At 43.4% G+C, this 14,460-nt stretch overlaps 2 protein-coding genes across 5 annotated transcripts in view; one reads left to right on the forward strand and one right to left on the reverse strand.

Annotated features, from left to right (window-relative positions):
• Positions 1–14,460, forward strand: part of LOC135498621 (uncharacterized) — a 109,564-nt gene that overhangs the window by 19,875 nt on the left and 75,229 nt on the right. The gene's annotated exons all lie outside the window — the stretch shown is intronic.
• Positions 1–14,460, reverse strand: part of LOC135498935 (uncharacterized) — a 50,478-nt gene that overhangs the window by 6,795 nt on the left and 29,223 nt on the right. Inside the window, exon 11 of the mRNA XM_064789461.1 lies at positions 1,900–1,965. Within this exon, the coding sequence (XP_064645531.1) occupies positions 1,900–1,965 (66 nt within the window). The remainder of the gene's footprint in view (positions 1–1,899; positions 1,966–14,460) is intronic.

The following is a 14,460-nucleotide window of genomic DNA, read 5'->3' on the forward strand; positions in this document are numbered from 1 at the left end:
ACCTAACCCCGGTCTAAGTTCGGTTTCATTTTTACAAGTCTTGTTGTGTTGCCATTCATTTTGTAATTTCTTTGAAACTACTTAGGCCTTGATTCTGAAAGTTGTTCCCTAAGCAGCAAAGATATTCCTAAATCACATCCTAAAGTTTCAGCTCCATAGCTTGCTTATTCTAGCCAGGGCAGGTCTTTGAATTTGGTGCTGTTGGGTGCAAAATCATGACTTTTTGTCGATTTTGTCCTCTTTCGTCGCTTTGGCACAGTTGTACCACTCTTTGAAATGTCTCTCATTTCTCCAAAAATGTCCAGATATGACTTTCCTTTGTTGGAGAGTTGTGGGATGTCATGTACATTAGTTTGAAAAAAATCGCAAAATGTTAACCCCTGAAATGTACCTTCATTGAGACAAGACCACTAATGAATATTCATAGGTTGGAGGGTCCAGGCCTATCTATTAGACGAGTGCATGTTTTTTACTCTCAAGTACATATTTGGAGAGGTATTGAAAAAATATTTGTTGTGGCAAGTCTACAGATATAAAGAAATTATTTGATGAAAAAATTAATTTCGAATTTTGCTAATTTGGTAATAGGGGGCGTGTTTTGAGTTTTTTCTGCCAGTTGGCTGAAAAGAGTGGAAATATCAAAGTCTGTCTAATTTGTCGATTAAAAAAAAATTTCCGTGGTCAATCACCATTTTATTTTTCACCATTTACTTGCCCGACTGTCCGGAATAACATAATCTAAATTTCAGATTCACAACACCACGCGTTCTTTGATGCGTCGCGGTCAAACATTGACAATTTAACTGCTAAAAGGCTTAAAAAATCAATTGTGGTCTTGTCTCGGAGAGATGCAGAACGCAATTCAAACTGACAACATCAGTCAGTAAAGAATAAAACAAAGAGCAAGCGCTGGCCACTGTACATATTTTGTCCATCCTGGCATAACTGTTTATTGATACCCTGGATGTTCCGGTAGGCCACTCTGCAGAATTTGCCTCATCACTCAGGTCAGTGTTTCTCGAATAGAACTAAAATAGAATAGGCTAATCATTAATCTCCCTGCTAATACCCTGCACCATGGACCAGGTTGTATAGCACTACATACGTGCTGGAAGCTAATACTGATGTGGCTGGGAGAATATGCGTGAAGTTTGTGTATGCTTTTGAGAATGAGCGGAGCTCTCCAGTCGACGTGCTCTCTGAAAAGTTGTTATTTATTCTAAAACCACGAAGATATTCGACGTATGACACCCTCAGTGACACTCTTACGTATGATCCAGACCTGCGAAGCCAAAGGTTGCAAGAATTCAACGCATTTCCGAGGCCCAATTTTGAAACAAAAATCGCCTCCTATTTAGCGGCCACAACGCGCATTATAGTATAGATTTCATCTCTGTAATGTTAAACGCGGCCCATCTTCGACCTTCATTGTCAAGTAAGCATCAGAGGTGAGTTCTTTTTTAAATTTCTGCGTAATAGGCCAGTCAATCTAGCTCATTTTAGGGCTTGACCCACCACAAATTGCAAAAGAAACGATTCCACCTGTATTCATTCAGGAATAACCCCCTAAACACCATACTAAAAATCTCAATGAATCCAAATAGGGGAAAGGGGTCAAATATGCGAATTTATGCTAATTAGTAGCCAAATATAGGGAAACAATGACTTTTTTCCAAAATCATCCAAATTAGTCAATCGAAAACCTTATTGATTTATGAGAAAGTGACGTAGTCATTTGTCAAAAACAGCTAAAACATTATATGGTGAAATTTGACACGAGGTACCCTTTAAGTTTTTGACTTGGCTAAGCCAGAATATTAAGTTATGACAAAAACTTAAGACTCTTTGAAAAACCGGGCCCTGCATGCATTATTCACTGTTGGCTGAAAAGATATGTACCTGCATATCCACGGTCGGCTGAAGAGGTGCCAGCTTTTCCACTGTCGTCTGAAGTGATACCAGCGACTGAAACGCAAAGCAAGTAAACATCATACCAGTTTGTATTTCCTATGGTTTAAATAATGGAGAAGCACGATTCACTCATAAATACTTTACAAAATCAAGTGGATAATCCGTATGATGGAATCAGATATTAATTTGATAACGAAATAATTTTCAATTTGGGAACGGAGATTTCAGCGTGAATGTTGTAATGTTGAGGCAACTGTGTAAAGCATGCTGAAAGTCTACATTTGATGGACAATTGAAAAGAAAATACTTTAATATTTGTTAACAGTGGCTTCAGGGCCACGTCAAAACAGAGTATACAGAGGGTCAGCAGCCGATATCGGTAACATAATAAATCTGGGAAATCCCCACCATCGCAGGGCAGTTATATTTAAAGGTTACCACCCTTCGTCAGTGCTGCAAAATCCGCGTCGAGTGCGAAATATACAACGTTTACCTAAATATGGTGAAATATGAAGGCTATCCATAGTGGCCTACTGGACTTTGCGCAAAGAAAGCAACCAACGTAACGGTCCCTAGGTATTGTTATTTTCCTTAGACAATACACAGCCTGGTCATCCTAGGGTCGTGCTTACATGGGAAGTTATCATTGCAAAAGAAGGCCAAACGCAAGCTTGAGTCAAGCAGCATACATGTCGAGCAAGTCGAGCACATACAAGCCATGACACAGAACACATTAGGTTTTATAAAATGGATTGGCAGGCGAATTAGCGAAGGCATACATTTTTAGTTGCAGGTGATTCACTGCCAGTTAAAGGGACTATTATTTTGTCACATTAGATACAGTTTGGAATATGAATGTAGCCAAGTTCATGGGGATGGATAGGTGACGCCAAACGCAAGCTTGAGTCAAGCAGCATACATGTCGAGCAAGTCGAGCACATACAAGCCATGACACAGAACACATTAGGTTTTATAAAATGGATTGGCAGGCGAATTAGCGAAGGCATACATTTTTAGTTGCAGGTGATTCACTGCCAGTTAAAGGGACTATTATTTTGTCACATTAGATACAGTTTGGAATATGAATGTAGCCAAGTTCATGGGGATGGATAGGTGACGCCAGCATCTAACCGAGCATATATTTGCCTTGGCCATAGAGGGCGCTACCAGTGCAAATCACTGGCAATTAAAGGGACTAGCATATGACATAAGGGTAGTTTGGAATATCAATTTCGCCTGGTTCATGGGGATCGATAGGAGGCGCCAGCATCTAACTAAGCATACATTTGCCGCTATGATCATGAATAGAGGGGCTAACGTGCAAATCACTGGGACTATTATCTTGCGACATGGGGATGGATAGGTGGCGCCAGCGTGGCAGATGGACCACACCAAAGAGTACATCTCAAGATAAACCATAACCGAAGCACTACACTGTCCACTGGAGGTATTCTGTGGCCGTGTTAGCCCCTGGTTTAATTTACTAGGAACAGAACCTGAAGCGGTCAAATATAATGGTCGCTCCCCAATTACGCTTGTTGCGTTGCGTTGCTTTCTTTGCGCAAAGTCCAGTAAGCCTTTCATCAAAAGCAAAATGGCCAAGCGTGAGATGTTATGTCTGGTACTCTCATCAGTGAGTGAAAGTCGATTCATTAGCGACAGTGAACATGGCCAGGCTTGGAGATTTGGGAATTCACGACAATACAGTGCAGTGCAGACCATTTATTTACTCAAGAAAAATCTAATTTAGAAAATGTAAAAACAGCACATAACAGCTCATCTGCGGCAATGTGATACATATTATATTCAACATTTACGATATTACCATGCACTAGGGAGGAAAGAAAGGAAAGAATTCGAATTATGTCAAGCGTATTTTATTAAAATAGGTATAATTAGCGTATTTTATCAAAATACGCAAAATAGAACTTCTTGACATGATTATTCTGGTTCTTTTCTCCTTTTCCGCTCTTTCAATCGGCGTCGCCTAGCGGTCTCGGGTATCCAAAACGACTCATTTTAAGCTTTGGAGAACTTTTGTTTTGTAAAATTTGGATGAAATTTGAAGCAACCTAACGTATATGCTATGTTGTATGTGTAAAGTGTGTAGTAAATATCTAACTGTCACTGGCTCATCTATTGTGAATCTCAATTCAATGAGTTACTATAGAGTACAAAATGAAATATAATGATTCATTAGCCCAGCGCATGATCCATACAAAACCTCCAGAAAGCCCTCCACTGGTCGCAGTGGTTGATAGGGTGAGGGACGAGGCCGGTCCACTTCGTCCGGACTGTAAGTATATTATGCTCGGGTTGCTCAGGAATGGCTCACTGGGGCAGATCTCTTTGCTTTTGCTTTCGGCATGGTCCAGCTGTGTTTCCAACAGTTGAAATGGCTGAAACCTCGTGTGTAGATGAATATAACGGTAAGTGACTGCATCCTCTCTTCCACCAGGTCTGCTGACTGAGCATGCACAGAGGGTAAAACCGTCGTGGCGCACTGAATAACCACAGGTAGCTCATAAGTTTTATTTTTGATTAATTCCTTTCCGTAACAAAAACAAGAAGAATTCACACCAAGGAGTCCAAAATATACCACCGAACACTTACAACTCATTGACCGATTTAAAGGGAAAAGGTACTAGCCAATATGCATCGTAGTCAGGCGGGGGGGGGGGGGGCAAGAGGCATGTATAGGCCAAAGGAGACAAGGGGGTAATAGATAGTGGCCAAGCGTAGGTGTAAAAAGTAGTATGATGATTATGACTTATAGTGCGACATGAAACCAAGGTAATGGTTCAGTTAAATTGTTGCATCAACTTTTGTTCAGTAATTCTCTTTTGTGTAGTGTCAGTATTATAAAGTGATCCCTTCAGAACAGAGACTTTCATGTCATCAAGAGAAGGCCCAGGTTTATTTGAATGTCCACCGATAGGAAGAAGTGTTTTTGCGCCTGATGGATTGTGTATGAGCACAATGACCAAATGGGGGTTTAGGCCAAATGGAGTGGGAATGAGGCCTGTTTAATCGGTCTGAGCCCTATATCCAAAATGTGAGGGATCTGGAATGCACAGATGGCTATATTGTACAAAAAATTTTTTTTTGAATATATCCACCATCAAGAGAAAAGGTAAAAAAATCTGAAAATATTGCATGCCGACCACCAGTTATTGCTTTGTAATTGTAATTCACGTCATTCCCGCCAGTGCCCACAGCTGTTCGGATATATTCTGTGGTCACTTGCGTTCGGCACTTGTGGTCAATTGCAACCAGGGCAATGGGCCTATCTATGATTGACCGACCATGATAGCCAAAAACGGCATTGAAATAAATTTTTGAAAAGAGCACACCTGCGCGACGAAATGAATTTAATCTGCATGTAAGTCAGGGGTTTAGAGCATGGGACCGAACATCCCACGAAAACGAGAGGCATTTTCATTCATAGCGAGGCATTTTCTGTCGTCCACTAACGGAAACAAAAGAAATTTGAAGTTTATCCCCTTCGACCAGAAAAGATGGCTAATTTAACCTCCCTCTCCTGCCTATTGTCCCCTTAAAACCAGGGGGAGTCCAGTCCAGCGATTGGCAACACAGGCGCAGAGAGCAGATGGTTTTACCAATGAATTTGTTGATTCATCTATTCATGAAATTAAAGAGATCTTTTCGGACAGTTTCTAAAGTTATGATGACAAAACTGTTCTAAAAAATGCCTAAAATGCGTTTTAGTATAATTCTGCTAATAGCCCCCGAAAATGATAAGAATAGACATGGATGAAGTTTGAAACCAGAGCATTAAGGTGCCTATTAACTAAAAGGCTGGTGTTTTTTTTTTGGGGGGGGGGGGCGTCACACTACATTCGATTTATCTAAAAATTAAAATAGATTGGTCAGGATAGACTTGAACCCATGACTTTGGAACCTTTCGACATCGGGTGAAAGAATCACTGTTGTCGCATTGGGACAACCTGTATAAGTTTAGTTTTTTGGGACACACTGTAGTTCAAGGTAATTAGCATAGGTGGCAGCACTGGGGGGAGTGTGTTGAGAAAAAATGATGGAGGACATCTGAGATGCTGTGAGCACATGAAGAAAAGAAACCTGAATATTATGATGAGAAGATGAATATAGACAGTTTTATTGAATTACAAGAGTTAGAGTTGAGTAATTATACAGTCCTACCCCGACATTAGGTCTCTTACCGACCGGATAGTGGAGCAGTGAGGTGACATTTGAGAACTGTAAAAAGTGAGAAACCATGTGCTATCCATGTACATTTTGTACAGAGTTGGCCTGTGCATTTGGCCTATGCTAGTATGCTGCTCAGTGCAAATGCATATGCATGCTGAAATCATCCAAATGAAGGACTGCTGTTGCAATTTGGATGCCGTTAAGACGACAAGAGAACATTAATTGTGCTGTCCCTCCATCAACCTTGGATTTTGGAACACCACGTCAGTTCAAATCCGAGTGAGCTTTGAGCACAGGCAGCATGCTGAGGAAGAGTCAAGTGACATTCAAAGTCCAGTTGTATGTCACATCGATGGTCGCGGATTGTCGAATTCCTGTCGTTGCTGATCCCACCAACGCTTGAGTTTCGTCGAGTCACCGAGTCGGAGAACACTGTCGAGTTGTCGTGTTCTCAACATCCCAGCATTGTCGAGTAGCTGGTACATCGTCGATGAGCATCATTCGCACATCATTTGCCAAATTCGTGGCTGATGTGATCCTACACAAGAGTGTGTTGAGCGTCTAACGAGTCGAGTCGGAGAACACTGTCGAGTAATAGTGTTCTCAAAGCCAGACGATCAACGAGTTTCTTCGTTCCTCGTCCCTGTGTGAGAACTGTCGTTCTCAACATCGAGCAATCGTCGATAGCTGTTAGCATCGTCGTCATCTTTGAGCATCGTCAATTTATGCTCAATATCCGAGTAACACTTCCACCCAAGTTCAAGGTCATCCGATGTCCATGCCGTGCTGCATTGATGAACTGAACTGTTTGAACCGAGCACCAGCCTCTGATTCCAAGAGACATTACCGAGTTAGCGAGTCACCATCTTCCAAGGACTGCTACATTCCAGCTTTGTGCATTGTTGTCACACACATGATATGCATGAACTAATATTTGAATTCTCTTTCAGATATTGAGTAAATTTATGAACTTTGCCTAGTATTTGGTATAGAAGTTGGCCTTTTACTGTGGGATTTCATTGTACATGTACATTGTAACTGTGTCTTGAGTTTTTGAGCATCTAGTCTAGGTTTGAGTAGGCCTTTGTACTAGAATCACCACATGAGTCTATGCTTTAGGTTGTAAGTTGACCTACTGCATACTACGAGTTATGAGTATTTCTTCTGACTAAAAGCTGTATTTGGTCTTGAGAATCTTCGCTGCAGTTACAGGTTGTAATTTGACCTTGCTGCACACTAACTTGAGTTGAGTTTGAGAATCTTCGCTGCAGTTACAGGTTGTAATTTGACCTTGCTGCACGCTATCTTGAGTCGAGATTGAGAATCTTCGCTGTAAGTAGAGGTTGTAATTTGACCTTGCTACACGCCAACATCGAGTTGAGTTTAGAGTCTCACTGTGGGTTTTGAGTGACCTTACAGTGTTAGCAAGTTTACCACATCAGTGTTAAGTGGAGAATTTGCGTCTTTCTTGAGTAGAACACACGAGTTGTTGTTACGTTGTCATGCTTATGAGTAGGCCTTGGTGAAACTTGGAATATCACTTTGCGAGTTCATAACACCCAACGTGTACGGTGTTAGCAGTGCCAATTCATCTTGCATATTTTAGTTGCATTTCAAGCCAACTTCTATGCTACCATTTTGTATTGTCGCTTTCATGTGTTCACAGCTACACTTTTCCTAAGGTTCTATTTTGCAACGTTTCATCTGAGTTTATCTGGGGTTTGAGAAATTTCTTGTGCTGCCCTCTATGCTGTTCATGATACTACAGGGTTGAGTTCATGTCATATTGACACAGGGAATTTATCAACTGGCTGAAATTCCAAGGGTTTAGATTGCTACTGTGCTTATTTCAGTCATTCTCTCTGAGATCTGAGTTTTTTGAGTTTTGAGTTTTGAGTAAAACTGCAACCATGGGTGAACCACCAACCTTGCAATCACTGTGTGATAAACGCAAAATATGTCGCGGGAAGTACACTCGACAGGAAAACACTGTGACAAGGTATTACAGGGAAGCATGTAACTTGTACGACAAAGGAGATCGCGTTACCCAGTTTGAGACAGCCGTGCGAAAAACGGGTAATGCCATGGAAGAGCTGAATGCGGTCTACGGTGAATTGAAGGACGTACAGACTGAGGTGGACTTCCATCCTGATTTAGGGAAACTGAACGATGAAGCCTTGAGAGTTGAGACTGAGTCAGAGGAGAGGTATCGCACCCAGTACTACGACATTTCTGCCATGGTTCAACAACTGCAAGCGGATGCTGAGAAGGAGAGGCGTACCCCGTCGGAGAAGTCGAGTGATACTTTCACACCTGAGCACTTTGCCGCCGCCATGAAGGAGACCCTGGAATCAGTACAAACAGGAATTTCTGGTGATCAGTTAGAAAGGATTCTAGGGACCTTATCGCACAAGAAGCGTTATGTTCAGATACCGAAATTCAAAGGTGATGTCGAGTTGTTTGACCAGTGGAAACAACTGGTAGAGACTGAATTAGAAAAACCAGGCTATAGCGAGGTGGAAAAGACCCACATAGTCATATCATTAGTTGATGGAGAGGTATCCAAACTCATCAGTGGACTAAAGGATCCAAGTTCAGATGACATCCTTGAGTTTTTGGAGAATAGGTACGGAGATGTGTTGACAAAGATCCAGAAGGCAGTGAACGAGATTGCTGCAGTGCCTGCTGTCAGTTCGCCCTCAGCAAAGGATCTTGATTCTCTCTACAACCTGCTTAATTCCAACTGGAATTACATCATGAAACGAACAGAAGATGACAAACACGTGGTAAGGGCAAGCTGGATCTTTACAGCCCTTGTCCGACCAAAACTGCCAAAGGGACTTCTCAAAAAATGGGATGGAGAGATAATCAAAGAGGAGAAGTCGATGGGGACGACGTCGGAATTACCGATACGTTTCGACACTCTTTTGGAGAAGCTGCAAGATGCCGTCAAGGTTGCGAGGCGAACGGAGCCAAGCAAACGAGATAAACCCGAGAAGGAGAAGGAGAAAGAGAAGAAGTGGGTTAAGGATTACCAGAAGGAATCTAAGAAGCCTACAGGTCATGCTCTTCAGATATCTCAGAGGACACCGAAACCCAACAAGGAGGAATCGTGCATATTCTGTCAACTTAGGCACTTCTCATCAAGTTGTCCAACAGTGAAGTCGATGCCTGTGTCAGAGCGAGTTGAGAAAGTGAAAGCGTCAAAGGCATGTTTCAACTGCTTGCGGACTACTCACTTTGTGGATGCATGTCGGTCATCTAGCTGTAAGAATTGCTCGAGGAAGCATCACACACTCTTACATTTCGACAAGCAAGGAGGAAACAAGACTGGGAGCAACCAGGAAACATCGAGCGAAAAGGAGACAAGTGGAGATGGTAACAAGCCTGAGGAGACCGTGAAATCACCCCACTACTTCGTGAAAGCCAGAGAGACAGATGGTGAAGTACTGTTACAGACAGGCCTAGCGAAATTGGAGTCGAGGAATGCAGTCGCACATGGACGAGTTCTCTTTGACTCAGGGAGTGGAGCCACATTTGTCAGCAAGCGAATGGCAAGGAGTTTGCAGCTGCATGGTCAACCAGTTGCAGCAGAGTTTACCTTAGCAGGAGGAAAGGTCATGACACTTGATACCCAACGAGTCAAGTTTCATTTGTCGAGCATACTACCCAAATGGAAGGGAGAGACGTTCGAAATCATCACCTATGTTCTAGAAAATCCATGTGCTGATATCAATGAAGTCAATGAGGATTTGTCAAAGATTGAACAGCTGAGAGACCTCCAGATAGCTGATGAGTTCCCGAGAAAACGTCAATCGGTGGATGTTCTGTTAGGAATCCAGGATTCAATGAAAATCTTACAGGATAAGAGAGTCTTTGGATCAGGAAACAGTCTTTCAGCGCAGAGGAGTCACATTGGTTGGATCGTGTCCGGAACCTGTCCCGCTGATCAGGAAAGCCACACAACGTTGCCAGTCAATCATTCAACATTTCAACTGTCCAGCGAGATAGACATCGCGACCAAGCACTGGGAGACGGAGCACATAGGGATCCTACCAAATGAGAAAAACCAGCACCTCTCAGAGCTTGAGACTGAAGCCCTGAGACAGCACAAGGAGAAAACAATCAAGATCAAGGATGGTTATGAGACAGGATTGTTGAAACATCCGGAGTGGAAGGATAAAATTCTGAAATCAAACAAACAACAAGCAATGAGGAGACTTGGTAGTCTGGAGCAGAGACTGAAAAAGGATCCTACATTGTCAGCGAGATACCAGGAGCAAATCAATGAGTTGATCAAGAAAGGTCGAGCGGAACGAGTGAGTGAGGAAAAGGAGCCGGAGGATCGTAGTGTGTGGTACTTGCCCCATCATCCAGTAGTGAGAGAGGACAAGACGACAACAAAGGTTAGAATCGTCTTCGATGGATCGATGAGAGGCCGGGATGGAGTATCACTCAACGACACCTTATTACCAGGACCTGCCCTGCAACCTGACCTTCCTGGAGTTTTGATGCGATTCAGGCGCCACAGAATTGCATTGATAGCGGATATCGAAAAGATGTTCCTCCAGGTAAGTATGAACGAGATAGATCGAGATAGCCAGAGATTCCTATGGAGAGACTTGGACACGGATAAGGAGCCGGAAGTTTTCAGATTGACCACAGTCACCTTCGGATTAACGTCTTCGCCATTCTCAAGCATCAAAACTGTGCTAGATCATGTCGCGGCACATCGTGAGGAGTACCCAAAAGCTGCTGCAGAGATTGAGGAGAATATCTTCGTGGATGATATTTTGAGTGGAGATGAGGAGGATAATGAGGTGGCGGAGTTGGCAGTTGGACTGAAGGAGATTCTGAGCCCGGAATGGAACATGAGGAAGTTTCTATCCAACAAACCAGGAGTTTTGTCAGGTCTTGCCAAGGAAGACATCGCGTCGGAGCTCACAGAGAAGATGGTTGGCGAAGAGATCTCAACAAAGGCGCTGGGAGTCAGATATCGACCCAAGGAGGATGTTCTCATGTTCTCATTTGTTGACAAAATGGAGGATGTGGAGATCGAGACCAGGAGAAGTGTGTTGAAACAACTCCATCGGATTTATGATCCACTTGGCATGCTATCGCCCTTTGTACTCAAGGCTAAGCAAATTTTCCAACAATCATGGGTCACAACTGGAGGATGGGACGACGCGCTACCATCGGAGATAGAGGAGGAGTGGAAACGCTGGAAATCTGAAGTGACACTACTGGACAGCATCAAGATACCGAGGTGTATTGTGCCTGCTGACTTCCAGGATCCAGTATATTTCCTACACGGCTTTGGAGATGCATGTGAGACATCATACGGAGGAGTGGTCTATTTGACTAGCCAGGATTCAACTGAGAGACGTCACGTTGCTCTACTCAGCTCAAAGACCAGAGTAGCACCCCTGGGAAAGAGGAGGAGCATCCCGGAACTGGAGCTCATGGCATCACTGGTGACAGCAAGGTTAACAAAGTATGATGAAAGAGAGCTCAAGCTTCCGATTGCTTCAGTGAATTGCTGGACAGATTCCAAGGTTGTCACACACTGGTTAAGCAAGCCACCATACAAATGGCAAACATTTGTCGCAAACAGAGTAGCTGAGATTCAGAACTTAGTGCCACCCTGCAACTGGAGACATGTTCCAGGAAAATGGAACCCTGCGGATCTTTGTTCCCGAGGACTTACTGCTGAGAATCTGGTTGAATCTTCATTGTGGTGGAATGGTCCATCCTTCCTGACTGAAAGTGAAGAACAGTGGCCAGAACAAGAGAAGAGCAAGAAGGAGGATGAGGAAATAGCTGACTCGAAAGCCAAGCCCAAACTTCGTCAGATTGGTATTGCTGCTGTAGCCAAGACGGATATTGCTGCTGCTGAGAAATACATTGAGAAATTCTCATCATACCAGAAGTTCATCAGGGTAATGAGCAGAGCGAGGAGTTGGATTAGGATCCATAGGTCCCGAAAGGAGGGGAGAGATCAAAACGAGGGGAGAGAAACTGACAAGGAGAAAAGCATTCCAGGAACAACTCTCAATGACAGACGTCAGGAGGAGCTGCACTGGATCAGATGGGCTCAATCGCTCAAGTATCAGGAGGATATTGAGGAATTGAAAGCCGGACGACAAGTCACCATGGAGAGTAAACTGGCTCCATTGAGCCCAGAGTGGGACGAGAAGGATCAAGTGATGCGAGTGGGAGGTCGTCTTCATTACGCCCCATTGCCGGAGGAAACTAAGCATCCCATCATCTTGCCTGCTCACAACCGATTTGTGGATAAGTTAGTTCTGTACTACCACCAGATTAACCTACACACAGGACCAGCACAAACCCTGGCTTTCTTGAGAAACAAGTACTGGCTTATTCATGGGAGACAGGAAGTGAGACGCATTCTTCACAAGTGCAAGGCTTGTAAGGATCCAGAGGAGATTGAGCAAAAGATGGCGCCGCTGCCTGTGGAAAGAGTGAGCATGAGTCTTCCTTTCACGCACATAGGATTAGACTATGCAGGACCTTTATACGTAAAGATGTCCAGAGATGAGACAACGAAGGCTTACATTCTGATCTTCACGTGTATGGTGACTAGAGGAGTGCACCTGGAACTCACACCAGATCTTACTACAGAAGAGTTCATGACTGGGCTGCAGCGCATGATGAATCGCAAAGGGAAATGTGTATTCATTCTCTCTGACAACGCAAAGACATTCAAAAAGGCAGACACCTTGCTGAGGATTCTTTACAAACAGAAGAATGGAAAGAACAAGCTTAATGAGGAGATAACAGGAAAGGGAATAACATGGCGTTTTATCACGGAGAGAGCCCCATGGCACGGAGGATTCTATGAGAGACTCGTGCAAAGCGTCAAGAAACCACTGAGGAGAGTGCTTGGGAAAGCACACCTGACATACCTTGAGATGCAGACTGTACTCTCGGACATCGAAGCACAACTGAATTCTAGACCCCTGACTAGTGTCTCTGCAGACAAAGAGGATTGGTCGCCTATCACTCCAGGACACCTGATGATTGGCCGGAGCCTACAAGTTCTGCCTGATGCCTCATTGGCAGGCCATACTACCGTCGCAGTGAGCAAGAAATGGGCCTATAATCAGCACCTGTCAAGGATCTTTTGGAATCGATGGACGAAGGAGTATTTGACTGAGCTGAATCAACTGAGGAAGTGGACTGAGGTTCGAGATAACCTTCATGAGGGAGACGTTGTTCTAGTCGCTGAGGACAACACCAGGAAGCTGGATTGGAAGCTTGGAAGAGTGGAGGAGATCTTTCCAGGACGAGACGGTCTTGTGCGCTCAGTACTGGTGAAGACGAAATCGGGATTGATGAGACGTCCAGTACAGAAGCTGAGGCTATTGGAGACCACCATTGTGCCAGAGGATGTTGAAAGCGATTCAGATCCAGATTAGCCAATGTTAGTGGAGTATTGTGACTAGAGACATTCTATGAGCATTGAGAACTACAACATATACAAGAAAATACAACTAAGGGTTTCGTTCACTTAGTAAATACTTTATTCGAATTGTGGAGTACGAGTAGAGAGAATAGTTCAAGCGATATTTGCCAGTTGGTATTTCGCATAATTCGTTTCAATATTTTAGCCAGTGTTGCAGTAAGCGTGAAATTTTCGGTGCTCAGATTTCAGAGGGGAGTATGTCGCATTGGGACAACCTGTATAAGTTTAGTTTTTTGGGACACACTGTAGTTCAAGGTAATTAGCATAGGTGGCAGCACTGGGGGGAGTGTGTTGAGAAAAAATGATGGAGGACATCTGAGATGCTGTGAGCACATGAAGAAAAGAAACCTGAATATTATGATGAGAAGATGAATATAGACAGTTTTATTGAATTACAAGAGTTAGAGTTGAGTAATTATACAGTCCTACCCCGACAACTGTTGGCAAGGTGACCGCCTAGGCAAACGAGTAACTAAGTCAGAAAGGAATCACAGGTCGTCATTAAACAATTAAATTACTTATTTTCGCTTTTCGTCACACTTGAATACCCTCGACATAAATTTTTGAGACCGAAAATTGAAATTCCCGATGTCCAGGATGTATATACGTAACATAATTGGCATTATCATATAGCTCAATAAGAAATGCTCTGCTTGATGGAGCCAGTTATGCGAATAACGTTCTCTAAGACGACTATATGAAGCACAATTGCGCAGCAAAAAACCTTATCAAAATGATTTTCGTCCGCCAATACTTGGATGTTGAATCCGCGGATTCCGGGATGTTTCGTCCCATTCCGGGATGTGCGATCCCATTCCTCGAGCTCTTTGCTATTCGAAGGGGATAAAACTTCAAATTTATTTTCTTTCCGT

The sequence above is a fragment of the Lineus longissimus genome, chromosome 14 (genome assembly GCF_910592395.1).
Source record: "Lineus longissimus chromosome 14, tnLinLong1.2, whole genome shotgun sequence".
Classification (NCBI taxonomy): Eukaryota; Metazoa; Nemertea; class Pilidiophora; order Heteronemertea; family Lineidae; genus Lineus; species Lineus longissimus.